The following is a 24,217-nucleotide window of genomic DNA, read 5'->3' as shown; positions in this document are numbered from 1 at the left end:
TTTAACGATTTCCAATCAAAGCACTACATATTGCGCACAGCTGTAAAAGGTGATAGGTTGCTTTTTGTGAAAATAAGAATAATAAAGGTGGTGAAAAACTGAAAGGCCTATAACTTCAACTTCATTCAAGTAATGAAAATTTGATCAGAAGCTCGGGTTAGTCCTTTAGTTTTCTATTATCAGCTCATACTTTGATCTTAACCTAAGTTTTATGTAAGGAGTAAGATTTTGGATACTTGAATTTAGGCAACAACTTTTCCCCTTGGAAAAGTCACAAACTTAGGTGAAGTTACGCCATCATTATTCACTGAACACAATCTGTAATGATCTACATCGTGGATGGAGTTTTCCATAATTAGAGGCTGTTTTTTTGAAAACATAGCCCTGATGATAGAAGAGAATTGTTGTGTTCTTTTTACGTGTTGCAGCAGACTCACACTATATAACTGAAAAGAGAATGAGACAGTGAGGGAGAAAGAAACATCTTAGATATTTCAGTTTGAGAATCATGGAGAGATGCCTTTAAAGCTCTAAATTGGCTACACTTGTTTTTGCAGCTTAATGCTGAAATCTCAGTTACTGATGTAAATCTCAGTTAGAAAATGAAGCCGCAAACAGCAGAAATAGGTCTCTTCCTTCACTGTTCTCTCCCTTGCTTGCTTGATGTCATATATGCGTATGTTTTATTAAAAAAACCCTTCTTATCTTGTAGAACTGATGCCATTGTCTCTTGTCTCTGATGTCATTACAATCCGGAGTAAACTCATACAAGTCTTAGAAGATACAACAAATCCATTTTCCCTCATGTGCAGTATACTGTGTTCACCTTGCTACTTAACATACCCAATTTGATTTTTGATTTCTTATTACCTACCTTTTCATTATGTAACTTGTGTGTAAGACTATTTCAGATTGGGACTTTGTTCTGTATGCTTTAATTTAGTTCTTAGTACAGTAGGGCTCCAGTCTTGCCAGGTTTCTCAGTTCTGCCACACATTAGATTGTCTTAGATTGTGTGTCCTTCTCTGTGACTTCTGTGCTTACTTACAGCCACCCAGGAATCAGAACAGTCTGGAACACCAGGCTGTGAGATGAATACCTACCTAGCAGCAGAATGATGCATGCCAATATGGCAATTAGGGCTCCCATGCTGAGTCCGATGGGCAGTACGTATGCTTCAGCGTTACAGGACTGGACGATACCGTCACTGCTGCAACCACAGACCCGGATGGTGAGAGTGCTAGTGCTGCTCATGGGAGGATTCCCACTATCGCTTATTATGATTGGCAGTAGATACACCTCTTGCTTCTGCCGGCTGAATCCACTGTGCTTTGCCAATATGCTGAGAGTATTATCTGGAAAAGGGAAAACTTGCATTGTTTCACCACATAGAGTAACTGCTAAAACCACAGCTTTTTCTTAATGCATTCAGAAAACCTCTACACAAACACATATGCATTTTATTATTCTCATTATACCAGCAGCATGTGACACAGAAATCCTTCCCCTTTCTGTCTGGCTGTTCATGCCCCAAACAAGTGAGTGCAATGTATGCATTTTCTTGTGTCATATGGTATAATCAAAATGGCAACCCTCAATTTCTTCTCTGCATACATCCCTATAGATATCTTCCCATCATGACATCACTATTTTTCAATTCACAGTGTCATGAAAATTCAACCAGCACAACAAAGAGAGAAATGAAATGTTAAAGTCAGACTTAATAATGCACATTCATCAACTAAAATTAGTGTTCCGTGCATTTTTAGCACATATTGCACAATACTTAGCCCTTCCAATAAAATTCTTCTCTCTCTCTCTTTTTTTTTTTTTTTCAATTAATGAGCAATATAAAGACAAACAAAGGGAAAGGAGGGAAAGGGGACATTCCTACCTCTGCACACATATGCAGATACCTGATTTTGGAAACACAGAGGTGTCTGTCTACATAACATCCTATTCAGACATAAAGTTACACAGTTACATCCCTCATAGTCACTCTGTTCTCAGTTCACCATCAAAACAATTGCAAGTTGATTTTACTTATTGTAATCCTATAGATTCTATTCTGTACAGTTGTAAGAAATATAGATTCTAGCCATTTAACAACATACTACTATCAAATATCAATTATCTTGTATGTGCCAGAATGCTCAGGCATAAACCATAATTAGTGAGCATGTCAAATATACAAAACACTTTGATTTATTTACATACTTATATATTCAGTGCAGCTTTCAACTGCTTTGTTCTGTGGAATTAAAAAATTTAATTCATCATTATGAGTTATGTACTAAGAGAGTACACGTTGACTCGGACTAGTTTGCTTTGTGTGTTCTTTCATCAAAAATAACACCACAAATTAATAAAAAGATTCCGACGCACGCAGAATATGAACACGTGTGTGTTACTGAGGAATCCAATGACAATTTAAAAACAAAGCCGCACATCATATTTGGGAGAAGGAGCTTGTTGCTCTTTTCATTAACCTCTCTTCCCCTGTGCTACCCAAGTTAATTTTCCTGAAGTATCATGAACAGAAGTAAGCCCCCTGATACTTTATGCTATACAATGGGCACATATAATCACTAAATGCCATTTAATGGAAGGAAAGCAATCAAAGAGCTATGTGACAGACATAAGCAAGCAAAGACTTGGAAGACAGGCAGTGTTCATATGACAGATAAAATAAAGACCCGATTCTTGAGTTCCGACCAAAAAGGTACCTGAAGAGCATGACGAAATGTGTATGGATATACGTGTAGAGACCGTAATAAAGCTTTGCATCTACTTTGATCTGGGCACTGGTCAGGCAATCACTTGAAAACATAAAGTAGTTTAGAAATGTTTAATTTGTACTAACTGTGATCACCAGGAACGGTTCTGATAGCCCATGGTATTTGGGCAGCAGGTATCACTGCCCAAACATAAACCACACGTGTATGCTTGAAACAGCTGGAAGTCCATGAAGTACAAAAGCCAGAGAAGGAAGAAGGGGAAAACATTCACAAAGCAAATACTGTAAAGACATTTTTCACATCCAAAAAAATAGATTCAAAAGGCAGTATTCTTGAAATCCTTCTTAGCAAGGAGGCATATTAATATGGCATAAAGGTAGTTACAGAACATAATGATTAGAGAATGAGGTATTACTAAACTTTATCATGTCCTGAAACTATATCAAGATATCAATCAGCAGGTAACATTTATAGTTAATTCATTAGGGCCATAAAACAAAAGATGAAGAAAGATGATTTGATATCTAAGCACCTGGTGTAATTGTCTTGTACAAGAGAAGAAAGCAGGCTTGTTTTCCCTTTCAGTGACTAAGAAGCTGAAGTTCAAGTAGGCCCCTCCTGCAGTTCAGGCTCTTTGATTCTGCAGTCTTACTGTATCCCTTCCACACTGGAACCACCTACCAATCACACTCTTGCAGCCTAGAGATGTTCTCATTGTAATTTATGTTGTAGGTTATGTAATCATTTCAGCATTTGTCACAGCATTTAGAGTACATAACACGTGAAGATCAACCCAAAATTAACTGCTTTATAAAGCAGTGTAAGTATGGTCACTTTATAATACCTTTGCAGAACAAAAAGGGTTCCTAATGATTTTTCTTTCCAGGAATCCTGAGGTTTTATCTATTCAGGTTGGAAACAGTCACATCAAAACTGATGGCACCCTGGAGCTAGATAAATAGTCTAGTCTTTCCTTGTGCCCTTTTTAAAATTAAAGGAAGCATATGTGCTCACTGAAGACAAATTTCAGAAAAAAGCTCTTAAGAATTGTGACAACTCAAATGGGACCAAACTCCTCGATGATACGCAGTGTTATATATGCCACTATGATGCAGTGCAAAAGTCAAGTATGTTTTAAGTCAACAACTCGCACCCATTTAGAATTAAGCGAAAAACTGGACTCCTCCTCCTTGGCTGAATGTGTCAGCACACGTGTGCGAGTCACACCACTTCCAGTGTTGTACTTGCTCTCTAGCTGAACTGCAAGGAACAAAGGGAAATGGTATGGCAGTAAAATCATACTGTAGATAAGTTTTCCTGAATATTAGTATGTATAGCTTTACCAAAGTAGGAATGACTACCACACCTATTTTGATATGTTCAAGTACATTTTTTTTATTGGACAGCATTCTTTTCCTCCCACCGCCCCTTTCAAATACTGAAAAATAAATTTATCTGCCCATTTGACTTTCTCTTGCAAAATTAAAAATATCTCAGCATAAGTTGCATCCCTAATCCTTTTATTTTAACTTTTCAAAGGAGAAAGACTATGTGGGGCCCAATTTCCAGCTCTTTCTGTCTTTAAGACAAATCCCACTCAGAAGTGTCACATCTGTAGTCATTTATTCAGAACTCCAGAGACTTTTACAGTTACATTACACACTGATTTCTTGTGCTCTAGAAATCTGTACTGATACAGCCTGTTCCTTCCTCTAAGCCTGGCACAGGCCTCCTCTGTCGAGGCTGGAGGAAAGGACTGAGATGCTGAGCCCTCGCTCCCCTGCCCTTCACAGATATGCAGAAGAAGTGAGGCACCTGCTTGAGGAAGAAATGAAAATAACAAACTGCTTTTGTTGGTGGCGGCATCAGATCCCTTCCATCTTTCTGACACCCTGCTACACTGCCTGCTTTGGAACATTCTCATAACTCAGAATCAGAGATTAAAACAAAGTAAAAAAGGAAGAATACTATTAAGAGACAAATTGAAGAGGGCAGGAAAAATGAGAGGAAGGAGGAGAGGTGGAGAAAATAAAGCGTCCATTTCTGTATTCTGTGAAGCTATGCTGAGTATAAGAAACTAATGGTTATCAATTCAAGTTGAAAGAGAGATCAGATAAAGTGAAAGATACACAAGTTATTTGGGACACTTAGCTGAACTGTTTAAGTGTAAAAGAAGTTGTAATGGCTGAATAGTTGGCAGTACGTAAGAAGAGATGCAAGGCAAGGAGAGGATAGAATAACCTTTCTTATTTTACAGAGATGCGGGTTTAGGTTGTTTTTTTTTTTTTGCTAAAAACTGCTGTGTTAGACTGAAGTTGAATTTATTGTGCCCAGAAAGAAACTGGGAAACAGAAGTAGTCAACAGGAAAAGCAAAAGGGAGTGACTGAAATGTTTTGCCAATGGATGGCAAGTACTCCATTTTATCTTGGGAATTTTGTTTAACAACAAATTCCTTCCCCTTCTTTGCTGTGTCCTGAAATACATATACCTTGGTGTTGCTGGAGATGTGACTCTTGAGTGAAGAACAGTGACTCTCTAATTGACATTTTAGTTGGTTCCTAGAACTTGAAAATAATTCCTAGCAGCTGATTAGCGATAAACTCGATTTATCTGATTTGCTTTCTCCTCTCTGTGGACATTCCCCTCACCCATAGCTGACAAACCAGCAGGAATCTCCTCCAGGAACAACCTCCAGCGCGGCTGCATGAATTAACTTGGCAGCAGGTGCTCAGCGGGAGAGGGGACAATCACTTTCCACTCATCTTTCCAATTAACCCACTGATCCTTCATTATAGCGCTGCTTAGGTTATTTATTTATTCATGTTACTTTTAGCAAAACAAGGAAAATTACACGCAGGAAAAAAGAAAACCAACCTCTCAGTTTATAAAGCTCTGAGGGAACCTGCCACAGGCAAAGAGAGACACTAAGTCTGTACCTCGAGTCACTGAGGGACATTCAGGAGCTGCTTTGACATTCTCAGTCCAAATGAGCCTCCCTGAATTCTGTACCCATCTATATGGGGAAGGGATTGAAGAAGTTCAGTGAAATGCCAGAGTCCTATTAAATGCCATTTCACTGATGACGTAACGACTACACGGGATGGACGAGGAGCTACATTCTGCCCTGCAGGCTGGAGGAATGCTGTGAGATCAGTCATCTGAATAATTTTCTTAGCTCATTAAATTTTTTTGCATCGCTGTGAGGTCAGAGCAACACAGCTCCAGGAATATATAACTACAATTTAGATCTGGAGCTCCTTTTTACACTTTTTTAAACATAAAACCAAATCAGTCGTTCAGATCACCAGATGACTCTCAGTTTCTGGAGTTTACAAGCAGATTTGCAAAACAACCATGAAATAGACTGGTATTGCAGTATCTCCCTCACAGCTGGAACAAAGGATGAGGATGCAGAAGGTCTTTACAAGATGTCCAGTGTGATTTCTAGACAAAAGTAGTTTGAATAACCACAACTGAGGACTTGCCTACAACTGGGCCAAGTGCCTGCAGCAGATGCCCAACTGTCCTCAAGGACCCCTGATCTCTTTTGAGGTTCTTGCATGAAAGATTTTGAGAAAAAGCATCTGTAATAATTTTAATACAAAACTACTTTTGTGTTTTCTGGTCATGAGTGACTTGATGGCATTGACATCAACCTGGATGTGAAATTAGCAGGTAGGAGTCAACTTCTTCATCTTCCACTTTGTATAAGGGTGCATGTTGCAATTTTAAGTCAGACAATAAAATGACACAACCAAAGTAAAAACCAGAAGCAGTCGGTCAGTTTGCTTCCAAGCGTCATTTTCTCTGCAAACATTATTGCACTTCTTTAATTCCCTCATAGTCTCTGTAATATTTTGAGATCAGTGGACTTCCCTGCTGTGTAACCTTACACCTACATAGCTCTTTTTCCATCTTTTTCTATCCCTTTTATTATGTTCTCAGAAAGATCAAATCATTAATGGTATTAAGGACTTCATGGTAGAAATTGCTATCTATACTGGATATGTTACTTACGTGAAGAAGGACTAAATTGGAGATGTTACAGCTGGAAACACTACAACAACAGAAATAGGTTTCTTTGTGTTTATTAGAGCTATCTTTTTGTGTACATTTTTTTTGGTCTAAAACAGACTCTCTGTAATAGAGTCCTTTGACATAAGTAGGAGAGTAGCAAGAATAACCTTACTGTGATACTCCTGCTTTTCTTGATAATGAAAAGACAAGGACAGTGCATTTACTTCCCCAGGTCCCCTTCCCCTGCGCTGCTCTGTAATAGATCATTCCCCAACTCATACTGGAACCTGGGGTTGTTGATTAGTACAATAATTTTGTTTCACGATTAATCTTAGTATTTATCATGGATGTAATCATACACACTAAACACATTATTTAAGAACTCACATGTATATATCTTAATATATATACATGTCTATGTTGTGTAATATTTTACGTATGTACTAGAAGATCTTCCTTGATGATTGTCTCTAACAGAATCCTGTTGATCAGCAGTTAACAAGATGACCCTTTCCCTAATCTGTATGGTAAAGGCATAAATGTTCTATTCAAGCAGAAGCCTTATAAAATAATCTGCAAATAAAAAGATGCCATTTTTATACTACATTTTGTCTGATTTACGATAGCCAAACCATATGGGCACTGAAGCATTCACAGGTATTTCAAACTGACTTGTTTTTCATGAATGTCAAAATTTTGTGATGTCTTCAAAAAAGCAGATTGATGACTGCTTTCAAATTTGATAGCAGACATCAGCTTCAAAAGAAAAAAGATTTTGTGCTATAAAAATTCAGCTGACGGATCAAACAGTGTCCCCTGCACCATAGTAACTCACAGGCCATAGTGACGCATATAATGGCAATTCGCAAAACCTTCCTATGACACATTGGCAAACATCTGAATGAATTTGTTTTTCTAGAGACTTGTACTTTCTGGAATCCCATAAAACAGCAAGAAGAACACAGGAAAAAAAAAAAAAGCATTTCATGGGATAATATATATTGATGAGGAAGAGAATTGGAAAACGTCACTTTTTTGTATCTTTGATTATTTTCGTTCTTTACCAATTGGCCTAAATAACAGCAGCTTATGCCAGAATTGAACTGCTGAATCAAACACCGAATAAAAACGCCAAACACATTTCCAGGTCATGTATTCCTTTGCAGCAATAAAAAGTGCTGTTAGGCATTTTGAATCATGAGCAAAGTAATATTTCCTCATCTATAAGAATACATCACTCTCATATGTTAAAATTGCTTGGAAATAGGAATAATCATGTTAATACTACTGTGATGCACAACTTGTAGGAAATAAATTCTTGACAGAACAATAATAAAAAAACCCAGACAAATTAACAGTAAAGTGATGGAATAAGCATTTCCTCCTACCTTTTTCCTTTGAAAAATGTGAACTTTAGATAATAGTCTGTATAATTTCTAGTTCTATTCCTTTGGAAAAGTCTGAACTTTAGATAATTGTCTCTTAAGTATTCTAAAACTTTCCTTTGACCTTTAGTCCAGCAGAGCTATAATCAAACATACCTATATGGTCACTTGCAGTTTAGCAGCAACTCTTACATTTCGTGCCTTGGGTTTTTAACCCATTGAAGGAAGGAGAGAAAACCCCTGCTGCTGAAATAATGATGTAGAAGCATGTCTTGAGTCTCAAGCAGTATGAGTTTTATTGTTAATGGAGTAGAGAAATAATTAGGACATAGTACATCTCTTTTCGGTTTACAGATACTTATGGGAAGTCAAACCAGGGAACTCTGTGGTCTGGGTCTGTTTAAGGCGCACAGCTAACGCAGCTGTCTGAACCGTATCCAACACACCTGATGTCAGTACCCCCCACTCTGATGTTATGCCCATTTATCTCTTCTGAATCCCCTGGTGCAAGTTATGATTGACACTCCCATTATCTGAAGCAAATTCAGGCCAGTGAAGATGTAAGATATGCTAAAACAGCACTGGCTTTTGCCTCTCTTTTTTTTCTGTGCTCAACAAGCCAGCCACAAACTTGTTTACTAATAACCACATTGCTTTGACATGCTTTACCTTATTCGGATCACATCACTATATGGCATGTGCATTGAATGTTACATCTGTAAAGTGTAAGAATTAATGCAGGTTGCCAAGCTCTAGTTTAGACAGAGAGATGAAATGGCTGTCAAATGTGCTTAGCATTAAAAATACATTATTAACACAGCAATTTGCATAGACTGACGGATCATTTTTTAAATCTACATATTCTAGTTAATTCTATTATCCTGTTATTTTAACCAAAAAGTTTCAGAAAGTAATACTGTGTTTTATAATGCTTTGATACAATAAAGGCTATATTTTGCATTTAAAGCAAGAATTTCCATTACTGCATTATCAAATTGCAACAAAATGCTGCAAGGATAAACGAAAAAGCCAAAACATCCCAAGGCTTTGCCATCTCTATTTCTCTTTGGGGATAATGGATATTGGGGGATAATGGATTCGTTCTACGAATGTGTACTTACAAGTGCAGTCTAGGAGGTGAAACTGATGTCGGACAGGTATCTGAGCCCCGTAGGTCACTGTGAGATTTACAGTTTCACATGTTCTGTTGATTTGGGGTTCTCTTATAAGTAAAGCTGAATCTCAAGCAGATTCAATGCAATTTATAGTACTTTTGGTAGGTGATGGAAGAGCTCCAAGCATGCTATCCTATGTTCTTCACCTTTCTCACTTGACACACATCCTTCAGTTCCTACCTCAGTGACTTATTTCCAGGCTCTGGAAAAGTTCAGAGTCTTTATGACTCTGAAGACAATCCCAGGTGTCAGAAGTGAATCTTTCTTTCTAGAACATAAACTATGAATACTGTAGTGAGAAAAATGTAGTGTTCTTGACATTTAAATGAGTTTTACACAAAGCAACTGAACATCCACTTCTCCACGCCATGGTGATTGTCTTTGCTGTTCCAATACTGTATGAAGCATATACATGCACACAGTAAGACTTCTTAAAAGATTACCAGTAGATTGTAAACCAGTCGTTTAAAACTGAATCTGGAATCAGACATATTAACCACATTGAAGTTTTGTTACAACAGTTAGAGAGCCAAATTCAAGCCATACCAGTATATTTCTATTATGCTGTTACTTTTTTTTTATAATGTTTACTTTGAAATACAGTGGCAGAAAGCAACTACCAGACTATAAAGAGAACAACCAGCATTTATTGAATTGCTGCCTATTTGTACTGGTGTAATAAAGGTCTTGTCAGCACTTCCATTACAAAATGCCAGTTTTCAGGGTTTTATAACTCTGACATAACAACTTACTATGAGGAGAAATTTAGAATGTGTACTCTCTGCCAAAGAGCTTTGAAAGTTAAATACAACTTACATTGGCTGAGGCATTTTAAGTCAGAAAATAAATTTTAAAACATTTTTTTTGACTTAACATTTTCTTGAGCTGGTGCCACTTAAAAAGAAGGCGGCTTTGATTTTAAGAAGTGGCAGATCCTACAGTTCTTATATACACAGAACTCTCTCTAACTTCACTGAGAATAATTTCTGTGAGAGAAATGAAAGGAGTGCCATTGTACGTTTTTGTAAATGTCATCAAGAGTTATATTAGCTTTTTGCAATTTGAAAAACTGAAATGCTACGGTATAAGATTGCCCCTGGGCACACAGGCAGCATGATAATGACTTTTTGAAGATATTCTCATATGCAGATTACATATAACAATAACGATTTCTTATCATGAGGCCATTAATGGCAGTAATTTATACCAGAAGTTCCAAACTGGCATACACAGATTGCTGAGAATCAAAACAGGTCAACAAGAACACATGTCCATATGCACTTAAATGTCAAGAGTACTGCAAGACCCTAACTTTGCTATGTATGTTGTGTGACACAACATGTAACTTGGAAAAAAGGAGGAGCCAGGGAAAGATGTCAGCATTTGAATTCTGCCTCATCGCTGTAGAGACATGACAAATTCATCGCTCAAATTGGTAAATATCTCCAAACTATAACATTAAATGTTCTAGAGCAGGTGTCCTATAGCATAAGGTGTTCTAGAGTTTTCATAGAATCACAGAATTGTTGAGGTTGGCAGGGCGCTCTGGAAGTGGCCTGGTCTACCCTCCTGCTCAAGCACAGCTACCTACAGCCATGGCCCATGTCGAGGCAGCTTTTGAACATCTCCAAGGATGGACATTCCGTATATAGTAAAACATTTGTTAGTCACAATTACAATACGTGTGCAACAACACAGAAGACGTGTTGTTCATTCATTCTCTTCATATCAAGCTGAGAAGCTATAAGGTACGTCTCTATGGCAAGAGAACATCTTGCATATCACAGTTAAATTGTTCCCTATTGTCTTCTAATTAACGATGAAGAGTCTGCAAAGTACAAATGAAGCGTATAGGCAGAAGCTGCAATAAAAATATGAAGCAGGATCAAGTATAAGTATTACAAGAGACTAGGCCAATTATCCTGGCAAAGGAGATCTTAATATGCAAAAAAACCCCTCCATGATGATGAATGAAAGCTTAAAGACAATTTTAATCTAGAAAAAGGTAAGTTCTTGAAAAAAAGCTTTGAAGCAAGTGGTTCAGCTAGACAGATTGCACTGGAACTCTGAAGTTTTTAGCAAATACATCTTTTGGTCATGCATGTTAGCAGAAGAAAAACACAAAATCAGAGAAAGTTGATTTGTTACAAAAAATTATTTTTCTCATTTAAAAATAGAAAACAGTAGTACAAAGAAGTTGTAATGTTGAGGCGTAGATTAAGGAGATACATGGTGTAGAATTGAGTCTAAACTACCTTTCTCTGTACGCAGTATTGCAGTTAAGCTTTGGCTACAGCTGTCGTTAGACTGGGCTCCACCATTTCCTTCCCTGAACTTCACAATAACTTGCACATGTTTTCTGACTGAGAGTTTCAGAAGAACCAAAGAGGCACCATAATGCACTCTTGAAAACTTCAGTCTTTCCCAGTCCATAGGGAGCTGCTAATAGCTGTCATTAATGTCATATACGAGTATCAGATGAATGTTTTAGAAGAATGTCTGCAGTGCATGCATGGCACAATGACAGGCACAGTGATTAAGTGACTTGTCCAAAATTATACAGGAAACCTGTAACCAAGCTATAGAAAACAATTCTGACCTCCAAAACAGTTCCTTAACCCAAAACCCATCACTCCTATAGAGTGCCATTAGATCACAACAGTCTAATCTTTATTGGGATGAGCCTTGTATAATTTACAGAAGGGTCATACATAATGGATGACAATGTTATAGAAAGTGACATGACAGATTTAAGCAAGGTTAGGGAGTGACAAGTTCAAAAAGGCTACATGAGATATTTTTTATCTTATTCCTTATTATTTCCTATAACTTAGATTTTAGCTTTAATTTTAGGTTAGACTGAATGAAAGTTTCCCAACCGAACAAAAGCAATACCAAAGAGTTCTATATGTTTATATTAATGTGAAACTGTTAAGTCATTTGTTACATTCTAAACACTGAAGAGAAGAAAAAAAGTCAGTGTTCACATTCAGGACAGTCCAACATTCTACAGAATACAGCGGAGTACTTGCATCAAAATTCAGTGATTATTATTGATGCTCCTTTTATGACTGCAATAGCTAAGTCCAGTCAAAATTCCATAGGTAAGACTTTATTCCTGACTTATCTCTCATTACAGAATCAGATGTATGAAAAAATTGTTACTATAGTGTTGCATTTACTGCTCCAGAATGTACATAGCCCTTAGCCTATGGCAAAAGTGAGGTTTACTTCACTTGAACCCACAGGTAGTTTAGGCCAAACTCAGGTGATCTACCTTTGCTATCTTAATATGGGCAGAGAGCGAGCACTGCCTGGCTGACAGAGTGTGACCTGACTGTGTGTCCACCCGTGTCACCGTGGACGGGCCCCACTAGCTCTCCCTCTTCAACGCCATCAAGCAGACATCTGCTCCTTTTCTTCAAGTTCTTTTATTCATCTCTCCCTAACAAGCTGGCTTATTATCTCACTTCACACAGGAGCCCATCTTCACTCCCTCTATAATCAGCACTGATTACCAAGTATGCACATCCTATCATTTCAGGATATGCAAACTCTCTCGCCAGACTAGACGGGTCAACTTAAGCGTTACATTTACTTTCTGCATTTGTCTCAATATGGAAGATCTTTGTGTTCAGCAAAATCACATACTCTACCTCTTTTCTGGCCTCTGAATGGGTTGCCTTCTAGGCATATTTATTATATAAATATTAAATGCTAATAATTACATAAATATATCACTAATTACTGGATGCTTGCCAAACAGAATACATCCTAATTAGACAGAATTAAATGAAGACCAACAAAGTGACTCATTTTACAACAAGGCCACCCATACAAATTACAAAATTAGAAGTTGATGGGAAAATATTGTAAGTGGTACAAAAACCCCCCAAGCAACAGAATAAAGCATTTTCTCTCTTTAAAGCTTGATAGGAGAAGTTCTGGTCAAAATGATTTTAAAAAATCAGATTTCCTGCATTTTGTCACTGCTGTATTTGCTGTTGCCAGAGAAATACAGCCCATTCTTACTCCTTAAGAGGAGTAAGAAGGAAATTAAAGGGCATGGAATAAATGTGGCCACACCAGGCAGGTTCAGGAGAATGTATAGACATAGAGTTCACATAATAATCAATGTAATGGTCACTTCGTGGGAAGAATTACTGTGATTCCAGTAATAATGACTTCCTTCCTGAACACCACTTGTGTAATGGGTTCAAAACAAGGCGCAAATTGGAACATGGCTTTTGTCTTTTTAATTCACATTATAATGTTAGCTGTCCAAAAGTTTTTCAGACAAGCCTTGAGGCTAAATGTGAAAAATTAATACCTTCTATTTTAATGGAGGATCCATGTGCAAATAGCCTGTCTATATCTGTCATAATGACACAAGGAGATTTCTACTAATCAAAGGAAAATTTAACAACTAAACAGTGATGATTCCTGTCTATTGTTTTCATTTTTAGCCGGTTTAGATTCTTCCTCTAGTACAAGAGTATTGGGGTTCTTCTAATCTTTACTACAACTGAAACTTTAAAATGGGACTCCTATCTACTTTATCATTAATTGATAAAAGTACAATTAGAGCAACTGCTAAATTAATTGTTATTCCTCCTCAACTGGCTGTATTTAAAACATGATAAAACAAAGAAACATTCCATAATGAGAGCAACCAATACATTTACAAGGTGCAAAAGAAGGAAGAAAATGGTCTTGTGCCATAATTACCAATTAGGTACTTAGAATGAAAATCCAAATATTCAAAAGGAAGCCTCTCAATGAGGTGAAAACAAAGGGGGACTTCTGAAGATGCCCTATGTGTCTGTCAGCGATTGTACTGAGGTGGTGAAGGGGTAGAGCCCCTACCAGAACCTTCAGCTCTAGGACATCATTCATTCTACTCAGTAAATTAAACCCATTTACGAGAAGTTAACCATAGTCGGTGTATTGTCCATGAAAACTTCCAGAAATCTCGCAACACATTTTCAGAAGTTAGCTGATTAATAATCTATATTCAGTTATAAATACAACTATGGAATACATTTGAAGTCTTAGAATGCTGTGAGCTTTCTTGGAGTTCATGTTTTTAAAATACTTAGGGAACCTTTGAAAATTAAAGGGCTATTGGAATAATGTTTCATTGGAAAACAAATTCCAGAGGCTTGGTCCTGTGGATTATTCTGTTGTCCTGAGAGCACTTAGTGGAGTCATTAAGAACAACGCCTTTCTGTCTGCTAAGCAGTTCAACTTTGAGACCCCGATTTAACGTTTATTTTCCCCATTATGTGTCTGAAATTAAGTCACACTGAAGATGCAATTGGTTCTTATCTTTGTTGTTTCTTTCATCCTTGTTCCATATTGTTACTAAAATAGATTTATTTTCATGCTAATTTGCTGACCAAGTTCTTTTTTTCTTCTGATTTATTTTCAGGACGCTTTATCCCTTGCTTAGACTTGGCAGTGTTGCTCACTTTCCTTGAGTTTTATTATAAAATTAAAGAAATAAACTGGAAAAAGTTCAGTATGTTACACTATCTGAGCATGATGAAAGTCCTGCAGGAACAAAATTCACAGCTGTCCAATGCATCTCCTCATCATGAGTAAGCACTGTCGTACATATGGTGCACAACACTGACCTCAGATCTTTTTCACTCAGATTGCATCTGGTTCTTAATTAGTCTGATTTATAAAATGAAACATAATTGACGCCTTGGCAACATTATGTTGCTAGCAGCACAAATAATAAATCAAGAACAAGTGAAATAAAAGTCTCTTTGGTCATGTATGCATAATGTCATGCTGCATTTGTACAGCATTATCCTGTATTTCATCACTCACATTTTATACTGTTTTGGGCTGGGTCATGTTTACATAACCATCCTGAAATAGCTATGTAATTGTGATTGATTCATATGATAAAAAAGGTCCTTTCTGCAAGGATGCGATGCAGTGGAAATTAGTCTTATTTTCCAGTGTGCATATACAACTCTTCTGTAGTTGTCTGAAAGTTTGTATATGTGAGGCTTCGAAAGACATTGTCATCACAGAGCTAAACTAAAACAGGATTGAAAAGTTAAAAAGCATTTGGAACAGAAGTGCTCCCAGAGAAACACTTTGCCAGCTACAAAACTATAAAAAGTACAGACGTGCCGTGTGACACAGCAGAGCTGACGAAGAGCCTAAAGATGCCTAAAAGAGGACAATCGGCTTACCAGATGGCCCCCTCCTTGCTGGTGCATTCATCAGGCTGGCCTGTCCAGTTGAATGAAGACTTGATGGATCACATCTGGCTTAGGGCGGAGGAGAGAGGGAATCTGTCTGGAGCCCTGCATCCTGAATACAGGAGAGGAGTGAATAAGGTTTCAGACGGACAGAACAGACAGTCGTCAATGTGTGGAGGAGCTTAGTAGCCGAGTTAGCTTTTGAAGAGTTGATTCTATTTTTCTGACATTCAGTTTCAGCTAGAGCAGCTACGTGCACCAAGAAGAATTCATCTCTTTAGCCTATTGAAGTGGTGAAAAGCATATAACCATTGTAAGAAGGTGTAAATCACCCAGATAGGGCTAAAAAGTATGTTTGCAGAGGAACTGCACTTAGTCTTTCCTTGTTCGGTGGTTCTAATTAGAAAGAAATCCAGGAAGAGCAGTGATCTGCATGCAAGAAGAAAGATGGAAAGACAGCAGAAGCAGGTGTCAGTGAAGGAAGTGGCACAGAAAGGATTGGAGTGGAAAAATGCTGGTTTCCCATCTACATTAATGTAATCTTCACTTCCAAAAATAATATCACAACCGTCTATGCCAGGGAAGATGTTTCAAATCACATTCAATTGATATTCAACATCAAGGAAAAACAGAACATCAGGGAATAACAGGACATAGTCAATAGTGATAATAATAAAGAAAGAAGGGGGGAAGGAAGCAGAAAGCTATCAGGTATGAAAGATACATACTGAGAAGATTTTCACCAACATTCTCAGACTAGATGGGACTAACACTACCATGGAAAAGTATAACCTTGCTAGGAACACAACATGGTGTAGTAAAAGGAGTTGCATTTATTCAACTACTATGTGAAATCATAAAATGGAAATGGAAATGCATTCAGTGCCTGGCAAGCAGAATTTTTGAGTGTTACTGGAATGTATTGGGGTCCCTCAGTAATAGTAACATTAACTTGAAATTCTACCAGTCTTCCAGAATTTGAGTGCAGGCTAAAGGATCTGTAGTGCCTATTTCCACCTCACGTTGCTTATCACTTTATCGCTAGCAAAAAGGGCTCATCTTTTTGAGTCTTTAGACACAGTCTGTTACTTCACAGGATAACATTACGTCTTAGAATTCTGTCGGATATGTAAATATGAAAATCGATTACTATTCCTACAAAGAACGATCTAACATAGTTTCTGATCCAAAGCAGTTTCAATCAGGTCAGTTGTCTAAGGACTAAGGATCCCTGTCTGCCTGCTCCGACAGTGGCGGAGGTGCAGTAGCACAGTGTTCTCTTGTCACCGGATCATAATTCTCATGCGCTTTCCAGCAGACAGATCAAAACACACTTGAGGTGTCATTCTTGGAAATGGACTCGGGACCCAGCAGTGTAGTATAACTTGTAGTTCATGTGTAGAACGTGGTAGCTTAGGTCTGTAAACCACATGTTGTTTTTAACTGAGAAAGGTAAGTATGCAAATATAGTTAAGAGCTTTCTAAAATATGATTTCACGTCAGAATAGTCTAAATCCACAGAACTAAAATGTTTCATGGATCTTAGCTCCCTTAACTATCACATGATTTGTTTTGATAAAACGTAGACCTTTTACTCAGCAAAATACCGACATCTTCATACTTTCCTGTTTGAAGTTCCATAACTTACAGTTTATAACATAAGCAAAAAATAACTTATTGAAGAAAATCTTTCAACCACAGTAAAAAGGAAATATTTCAATAACTTTATATTAACAATTTCATTATTAACTACATCATTCCTAGAAAAATCAATAATCTGAGGTTGTTCTGGAATCCTCAGTTTATAAAAATGTTGAACTTTGCTATTTAAACAGCTCCAGTTCTAATGCCATGCTGGAAAAAGATTGATAGTATGATATTTATAATATATTTTTTCAGACTATGAGCACTTCTTGGGAAACACGACGTGAGCCTGTGGATGGCAGATCCTAGCACGGGAGTGCCAGACGAGAGGTTAGTTTGTGTTGGTTTTAATACATTGGAATCATATATTTTTAACTCCAGTACTTTCACACTGAATGCACCTTGCTATGCAAGATTCCCGCGTGATTTCTGGTGACAAAACTATGCCTATTCAGAGAGATACTGATCAATGCTGTTTCTTAGATTATACAGCATATTCTTATACAACTTTCGATGCGGTCCTCTAGATGTTATTGCATACCACTAATATTGACAGACACAATAGAAATCGGATGCAAGACACATCTCTGTTTTACTTTTCAAGAAAATCCCTAACAAGGATGTGATTTGGTATGTTTTAGGATTGTACTTTGAAAGTCAATTATTGACATATAAAAGAAATGAAGATGTTAATTAAGCACATTAGAAGTGTATAAGCATGTGCTTTCCCTTGAGAATTGCCATTGTGAAACACCCTCTGGCACAGATGGCATCTGGGCCGTGTTTCCCAAGGCTCTTGAAAAATTGCATTGAAACTGCAAAAATATATGAGGTTTTACTGCTCATATCCAAGAGACCATACGGGTGCTGTTATTCTAGATGTTCATTGTTCATCCATCAAGAAATGATGGGTTTAATGATGTCCTTCCTAAGGCAATTTGTATCTGAGGTCAATGGGTTAACTTTGAAGTCGGGCAAAGTGGAAGGAGGGCAATGAAACAGCAGTGCCACCTCTTAGGTCTCTGAGGTATAGATTTGGAAAGAAAAGTCAATCAAAAACGCAGGAGGAGCTTTAGCTGGCAGCTGAGACAATGGCAGAGACACTTAGTGAGGAATGCAAAAGGAAACTGATTCATGGAAAGAAACTCATCTTAACAAATGAGAGTTACTCTTGTGGGAACAAAAGCCTCACCCTCCAGGTATGCATTTGACAGATGCTGCTAAAAATATTTTCAGGAAAAAAAGATGTGGAAGAAATCTAGGTTTTTATTACATTAAAAACACAGCGACACAGAAGTACTTTCAAAAATGAAGTACCGCTGATCATTTGTTTTTATTATTTGGGATATCTAAAAGAGCGGTTGCCTGTCATTGTCTTCTCTAGCTATTTCTAAATAGTTTAGAAATCCTTTTTACTAATGATAAAGAGGTGATAAGAAATAGCAAGTATTTTAAAATAAGATGTGCAACATTATACAAAGGCATGCAAGGCAGTTAGTAATTGAAGTGATTATACCAGGCTATTTCCTTTTAAATACATGACACATTGCCTGTATTTTCAAGACAGCACAATGAGGACAGAAGTGACAGATTAAACTCGCTAGATTGAAAGAACAATAGAAATGGACATTTAAACGTGAACATTCTTGGAGCTCTTTAGGTATCCTAGGGATAACAGACTAAGCATGGCTGAGAATAAATTTTAAGTGTGTTATAGAGAACCAACAGAACAGTTCATTACTGAAGGATATATAATGCTTCAGTTTAAAATGATAAAAACCTCTCTTCACTGTGCACTCACTAAAATCAGTTTGGCTCAAATTTGGAGCTCAAACTCACCAGATGGACATTGCATATTCTGGGGAGAAGGGAGGCTGATTACTTATAGAGCTGTTTGACTTCTGCATGAATATGAATGCGTGCAATGAAGATGGTTCTTTTTGGCCAAAGAGAAGGCCTGCCCATGTTCCAACCAACCCCATGATAGTTTCTACTGCATTAGCCCTAGCTAAGGTATGTAATATCGCATGTATACAATAGAGATGCAACATTTCTTCTGTAAGAAGAGTTAACTGCATCCAAAGACACCATAGAACATTTGATTTGGGGTTTATTCCATTAGGAAACAGAATTTGGCACAAGAAAAATAGGATAGCAATGGAAACATCTTTTGGGAAAAAAGCTAAGTCTCTTCACTTCATGGCAGAGATGTATTTGCTAGTTTTTTAAAATAAAAATTGCAGTGGCAGCATATAAAAATATTTACATCTGTGAAAACGCTTCTATCACAAAATTCTGTTCTCACTTGAACAACCTAAAGAAACCATAAGAACATTAGGAATTCAGTGCTGAAAACAGGTATTGATGTAAGCGCATTGTTTGGGATGCAGGAGACGATCCATGTACTGCCATTAGATTTTAGACGATGCTTTGTGAAGACCACTCACCTGAAAAAAGACTGTCAACAAGTGCCAATTCCAGTTCCAGAAGTCTGATTTCAATTTACTGATGCCATGACAGTACAAAATCCTTATCAGTTGTCTAAACCCCTTACAGTTTTTGTTGTCTCTTGTGATCCTACAGCTTTTTTTGGAAGAGTTAATTCCATTTAGCTAAGGAATCTACAACACATTGCTAGGGTTTCAACACCTGCGTTAACATCAAATATACTTCATTAAATGTTTCCCCGCCCAACTCTCCAGCCTGTCCAGGTCTCTGGATGGCAGCACAGCTTCCAGTGTCAGCCACTCTTCCCTGCTTGGTGTCATCAGCAAACTTGCTGACAGTCACTCTATTCCCTTGTCCAAATCGTTGATGAATATATTGAAAAATACTGGCCCCAGCACTGCCCCCTGAGGCACTGCAGTAGATCCAGGCCTCAACTGGACTCTGCCCCATTGACCACGACTCTCTGGCTTCTTCCCTTCAGCCAGTTTGCAGTCCACCTCACTACCCAATCATCCAGGCCACACTCCCTCAGTTTAGCTTGGTAACCAAGATTTGAGCTCAGAAAATAACAGAAAGAATAGGCAAGGAGATATGAAAAATAAAGATTGCTAAGGGATGATCTACAGCCATTCAGTGAAATGTATGGTGACATTCTAAATTTGCATTTTTACTCTACTCAACATCAGAAAGGCACTACGGCCCATACAGTTTTGGGCATCGTGTCTACAGAAGGGATTGTAAATATACAAATTTAACAGACAAAACAAAGAAAGGATACCAGTATATAATTTCAAGGTACAGATTCTGCTATGATCACAGGATAATTTCTATAAAGCTTAATATAATCTTAAAAGAAGTGGGGTTTTTCTGTGGATTCTGATGAAGATACAGTGTTGTGTCACTCAGTTAAACATACTTAGCAATAACAACATAGCCAATCATAATATTTGTAGCAAATTTGGGCAGCACAGTTAATTACAGAAGTATCATGTGAACTTGCCTTGGAGCAATCTGGAAAGTTTAAACAATAGAGTTAGCTTGTAGGCAACAAACTACATTAATTAACGGTTATGCTTATGTTCCATATAGCAAGAGAAAATTCCAAAATACATGCATCTTGTGTATTTGTTAGTATGAGGGACAGAAACAGAACATCACAGCTTTCTTCCCATGGCAAATGCCAAACTGTTGTTTGCATACTAGTGCCACCGATCAGAGAACAACATTACTGCGTGAAGCAGAGCAGCAATTGCCAAATGCCACAACCTTATGTACAGAAAAAGCAATCCGAAAGTGTAGTATCATTTCACATCGCTCTTGAGGAGGAGCACTTCTCTTTATCTCTGCACTTGAGAGAATTTTGGAGAAAGGCGAGATATGAAAAATAATTTAAAGAAAAAAAATAGTTCCGGCAAATAAAAGAGTGGGCTCCTATATCGGGTTTTCCAAGAAAAGGAAATCCATTTATAATATCTGTAAGAGGACAGCATTTCTTCAGTAGCCGTCAAGTCAGCCTCTGCTGCCTTGAAGAATGTGGCAGGGCCAAGAACATGGGAGGGCATTGAGGCCGAGGTCACGGTCAGAAAATGTCAAGGTTTTTGAACACCAGTATGAGGAAATATTTTTCTGTTCCAGGCCTCAGTAGGTCGTGCACTGATCTGATCCTCAGAAAAGCAATTCTCCAGAAATTAGAGTCAGCTTTATTATAGGCGTTTTCTTACACTGCTTCTAACAAATGAAACCAAGCAGGCTTTTGGACAGCCCAGACACTATGGAGAAATTGACTTGAGAGTTCAGGTTTAGGAATACTGGAGTTTTTTGAACAAGAATAATCAGTCGTGCTTACCTAGTAGATCTATGCAAGACCAAGTCATGGCCAAGCTCATTGTTTAAGTGGCATAGCTAAATTAATGCTAAAGATTTATGATGTTTAAATGACATGAAATCTCACCTCAACTAAATTATACCCTGACTTTGCTTTTACAGGAATACTTGCTTCCTATGGGAGATCATGTTCTAGCATCAACTGCATCCCTGGCTGAGCGATCTTGATAGAGGAGGTTGGCATGCACCGCACCGCTGCAATTTTATTCTTGGATGCTGAAAGATTAAATCAGAAAAGTCTCCTCAAGTGGATCTTTAATTTCAAAATATTTCAATTCGTTATTTTAAGAGGATTTACACATTTAACTGATTCAAATGCATTAAAACACTGTGTAAGACTGAGTGGCAATGTTGTAACAAAGTTGGACTTCCTTTTTCTGAACCATGTTAAACTGAAAGGTTCCTACTCCCACTCAGATCAGGAGTCATTTTGCCATTGGCTGTCACTAGGAGTAAAAGTGGGTCTTAAATGGGTAACAGATTGGAAGGACATGGGTAATTAGTGATGCGAGCTAAGTATTTAAACACAAAGAGAAATGCGGAACACTAAGACCTTTTTTACTTTGTCACGCTGTGCAAAGCAAACCACCTCACATTTAGGATGCTTAATTCAATTTGTGTTACACTACTGATGATTATGAAATGCATTTTGAAGATGTTTGTTTTATCTTCTCCTGTAAGTGCAGACAACATACAGAGACTTATTTCCTAGATGAAAGTACAAATATAAGTAGAGAGACACTTCGTGAATACTACACGAAAAAAACCTCATCTAATGAAAATTCAAATTCAGGATGTATTTAAGCAGATTTAAGAATTTAGGTGTTTCTAGTATAATTTAACAAAAGGGAGGAATCATTCTTCTTAGTTGGAGCAGGTAGAATAAAAAATGAAAGCGGCATTTTCTCTTTATTTGAAATGTCATGTATTTTACACTCACGCACATACACCTCACACATACGTCTGCCTATTAGTAGATGGCTAAATAGGGATTTCCTTCATCACTGTTTCAAATAAGAGAAAGAAGAGAGTGAATTTGACTAAAATTCCTGACAGGGTAGTGTTTTATTAAAAACAAAAGCCAAAATGGAAAAACTTTGCTGAATATTCAAGTAAGTACAAATACATAAAGCACTATTTATAGCATTCTTGTGATCATTCCCAGCTCTTTCTCACAATGACCTTCAAATATACCTCTTTGCCAAAGAAAAGGATCAGTGTAAATTTATTACTCAGCAATATTAAATGGGTCTTTTTTTCTATCATGCATGAAATTCCACTTCTCTAGTACTACAAAATGACACTGTGCCCTTCCAGAAGGGCTCTAAAGCACAGCGATGCAAAGTGCCCTTCTGGGTCTTGCTGACCTAGAAGATTTATCTTTCTAGTAAAAGTGCCTACCTGAAATACTCTGGAACATCCATATGCACAACAAACAGGCTTAAAAGGTGTTTCCTTTGGGGGATTTAGTAGATACTAAATTTTATGCTCCCATCTACATCCAGTTGACGTAGGATCGACATTTATTTACCAACATAGTTTCAGATTTTCATCTTACAGCATCTCTCTGGATATGCCAAATTAATTACCCGCCCCCCCCCCAACCCAACAAACCAAAAAAACCCCAACCAGTAAACATTTAATTTTATTTAAGCCAGTGGATCTAAATTTACTATTAATTTTTCTTATCTACTATAAAGATGTTGGAAATAGCTTAAGAGATATAATAAAGGCACAGTTAAACAGATTATCTACATTGTAATTGACCAAGAGACAAACTGGTAAAGTAACCAGAAGTCAACAAAGCAATTCAAAACAAACTTATTCAGATACACATTACATATATTTTATATTTACCTTCATTTTTCTTGATGGTGAAATTTGGATTGTTGACCATTTCAGGAAGAAGACTGTACAGGAAATAATGCCCATTTTTAGGATCATCTTTGTCAATGGCACTGACAATCTGAATTACCTACAAGAGAAAACACTCTCATTATGTATTCATGCTCCTGATAAACATACAGTATTGAAAATACCATTCCATTCTATCAGGCATGTTCTCGGGAATAGTGAGGTTAGGCTAGGAGAAAGTGTTTGGATAGCCAGAATAAATGTGAATAATAAAATAACTTTGTATGAAGCACCTCGTATGATTTATATGACCAGCTACAGTATCTGCAGTGTATTTACCTCCACCAACATTACTCAGAAAGATACTGCAGTTGATCACCTTCAAATGATACAAAGTTGCACAGGAATATAAAAGGAGAAAATATTATTTTAAAATAATCAGATTTGGTTAAAAAAAATAAAATATCTACTGGAGAAAGTTTAAATTCTGTATAAATCTTTTTTTTTTTTTTTAAATAATTGCAACTGCCAAGGTGGAAACTGTGATATGATTTCAAACACATGTATTAGAAGAGATGGCCAAAAAAAGGCCTAACATAGCTTTAGTTTAAAGAAGTAGGTCTCCAATTTAACAGTGGCATAGTGAATCCTAGAGAGTTAAGCAGCGTGAAAAATGTAAGCACCTGAAAAATACCTAAGCAGATGCTGTCTGTCCCACTGCAGAGAGAGACCCGTTCACAGAGGTGGGACATTCTGAGCTTTCTCTTTGCAGAGCTATGAGGCACTAAACTATCCACACGTGTCAGGTGCAGGGCTGGACTGGGCACCACTCATTCTACATCACAGGTAA

The 24,217-nt window shown here is 37.4% G+C and overlaps 1 protein-coding gene and 1 long non-coding RNA gene across 4 annotated transcripts in view; one reads left to right on the top strand and one right to left on the bottom strand.

Moving 5' to 3' along the window:
* Positions 1-17,486, top strand: part of LOC139829044 (uncharacterized) — a 45,174-nt gene extending 27,688 nt beyond the window's left edge. The window contains exon 4 of the long non-coding RNA XR_011741260.1: positions 17,437-17,486. This is a non-coding gene — a long non-coding RNA (uncharacterized lncRNA). The remainder of the gene's footprint in view (positions 1-17,436) is intronic.
* Positions 1-24,217, bottom strand: part of CDH8 (cadherin 8) — a 143,500-nt gene that overhangs the window by 2,084 nt on the left and 117,199 nt on the right. For 2 of the 3 annotated variants that reach the window (XM_065848241.2, XM_065848239.2), the window contains 2 exons: positions 23,371-23,488; positions 1,104-1,355 (listed from right to left, as the gene is read on the bottom strand). In XM_065848241.2, coding sequence (XP_065704313.1) covers positions 1,104-1,355; positions 23,371-23,488 — 370 coding nt within the window. Of the gene's footprint in view, positions 1-1,103; positions 1,356-15,528; positions 15,650-23,370; positions 23,489-24,217 lie in introns of those variants that run through there. The other variant, XM_065848240.2, reaches the window with a different exon arrangement.

Source organism: Patagioenas fasciata, chromosome 13 (genome assembly GCF_037038585.1).
Source record: "Patagioenas fasciata isolate bPatFas1 chromosome 13, bPatFas1.hap1, whole genome shotgun sequence".
NCBI lineage: Eukaryota > Metazoa > Chordata > Aves > Columbiformes > Columbidae > Patagioenas > Patagioenas fasciata.
Note: the sequence above shows the minus strand (reverse complement) of the source record. Positions and strands in the feature narration are given on the sequence as shown.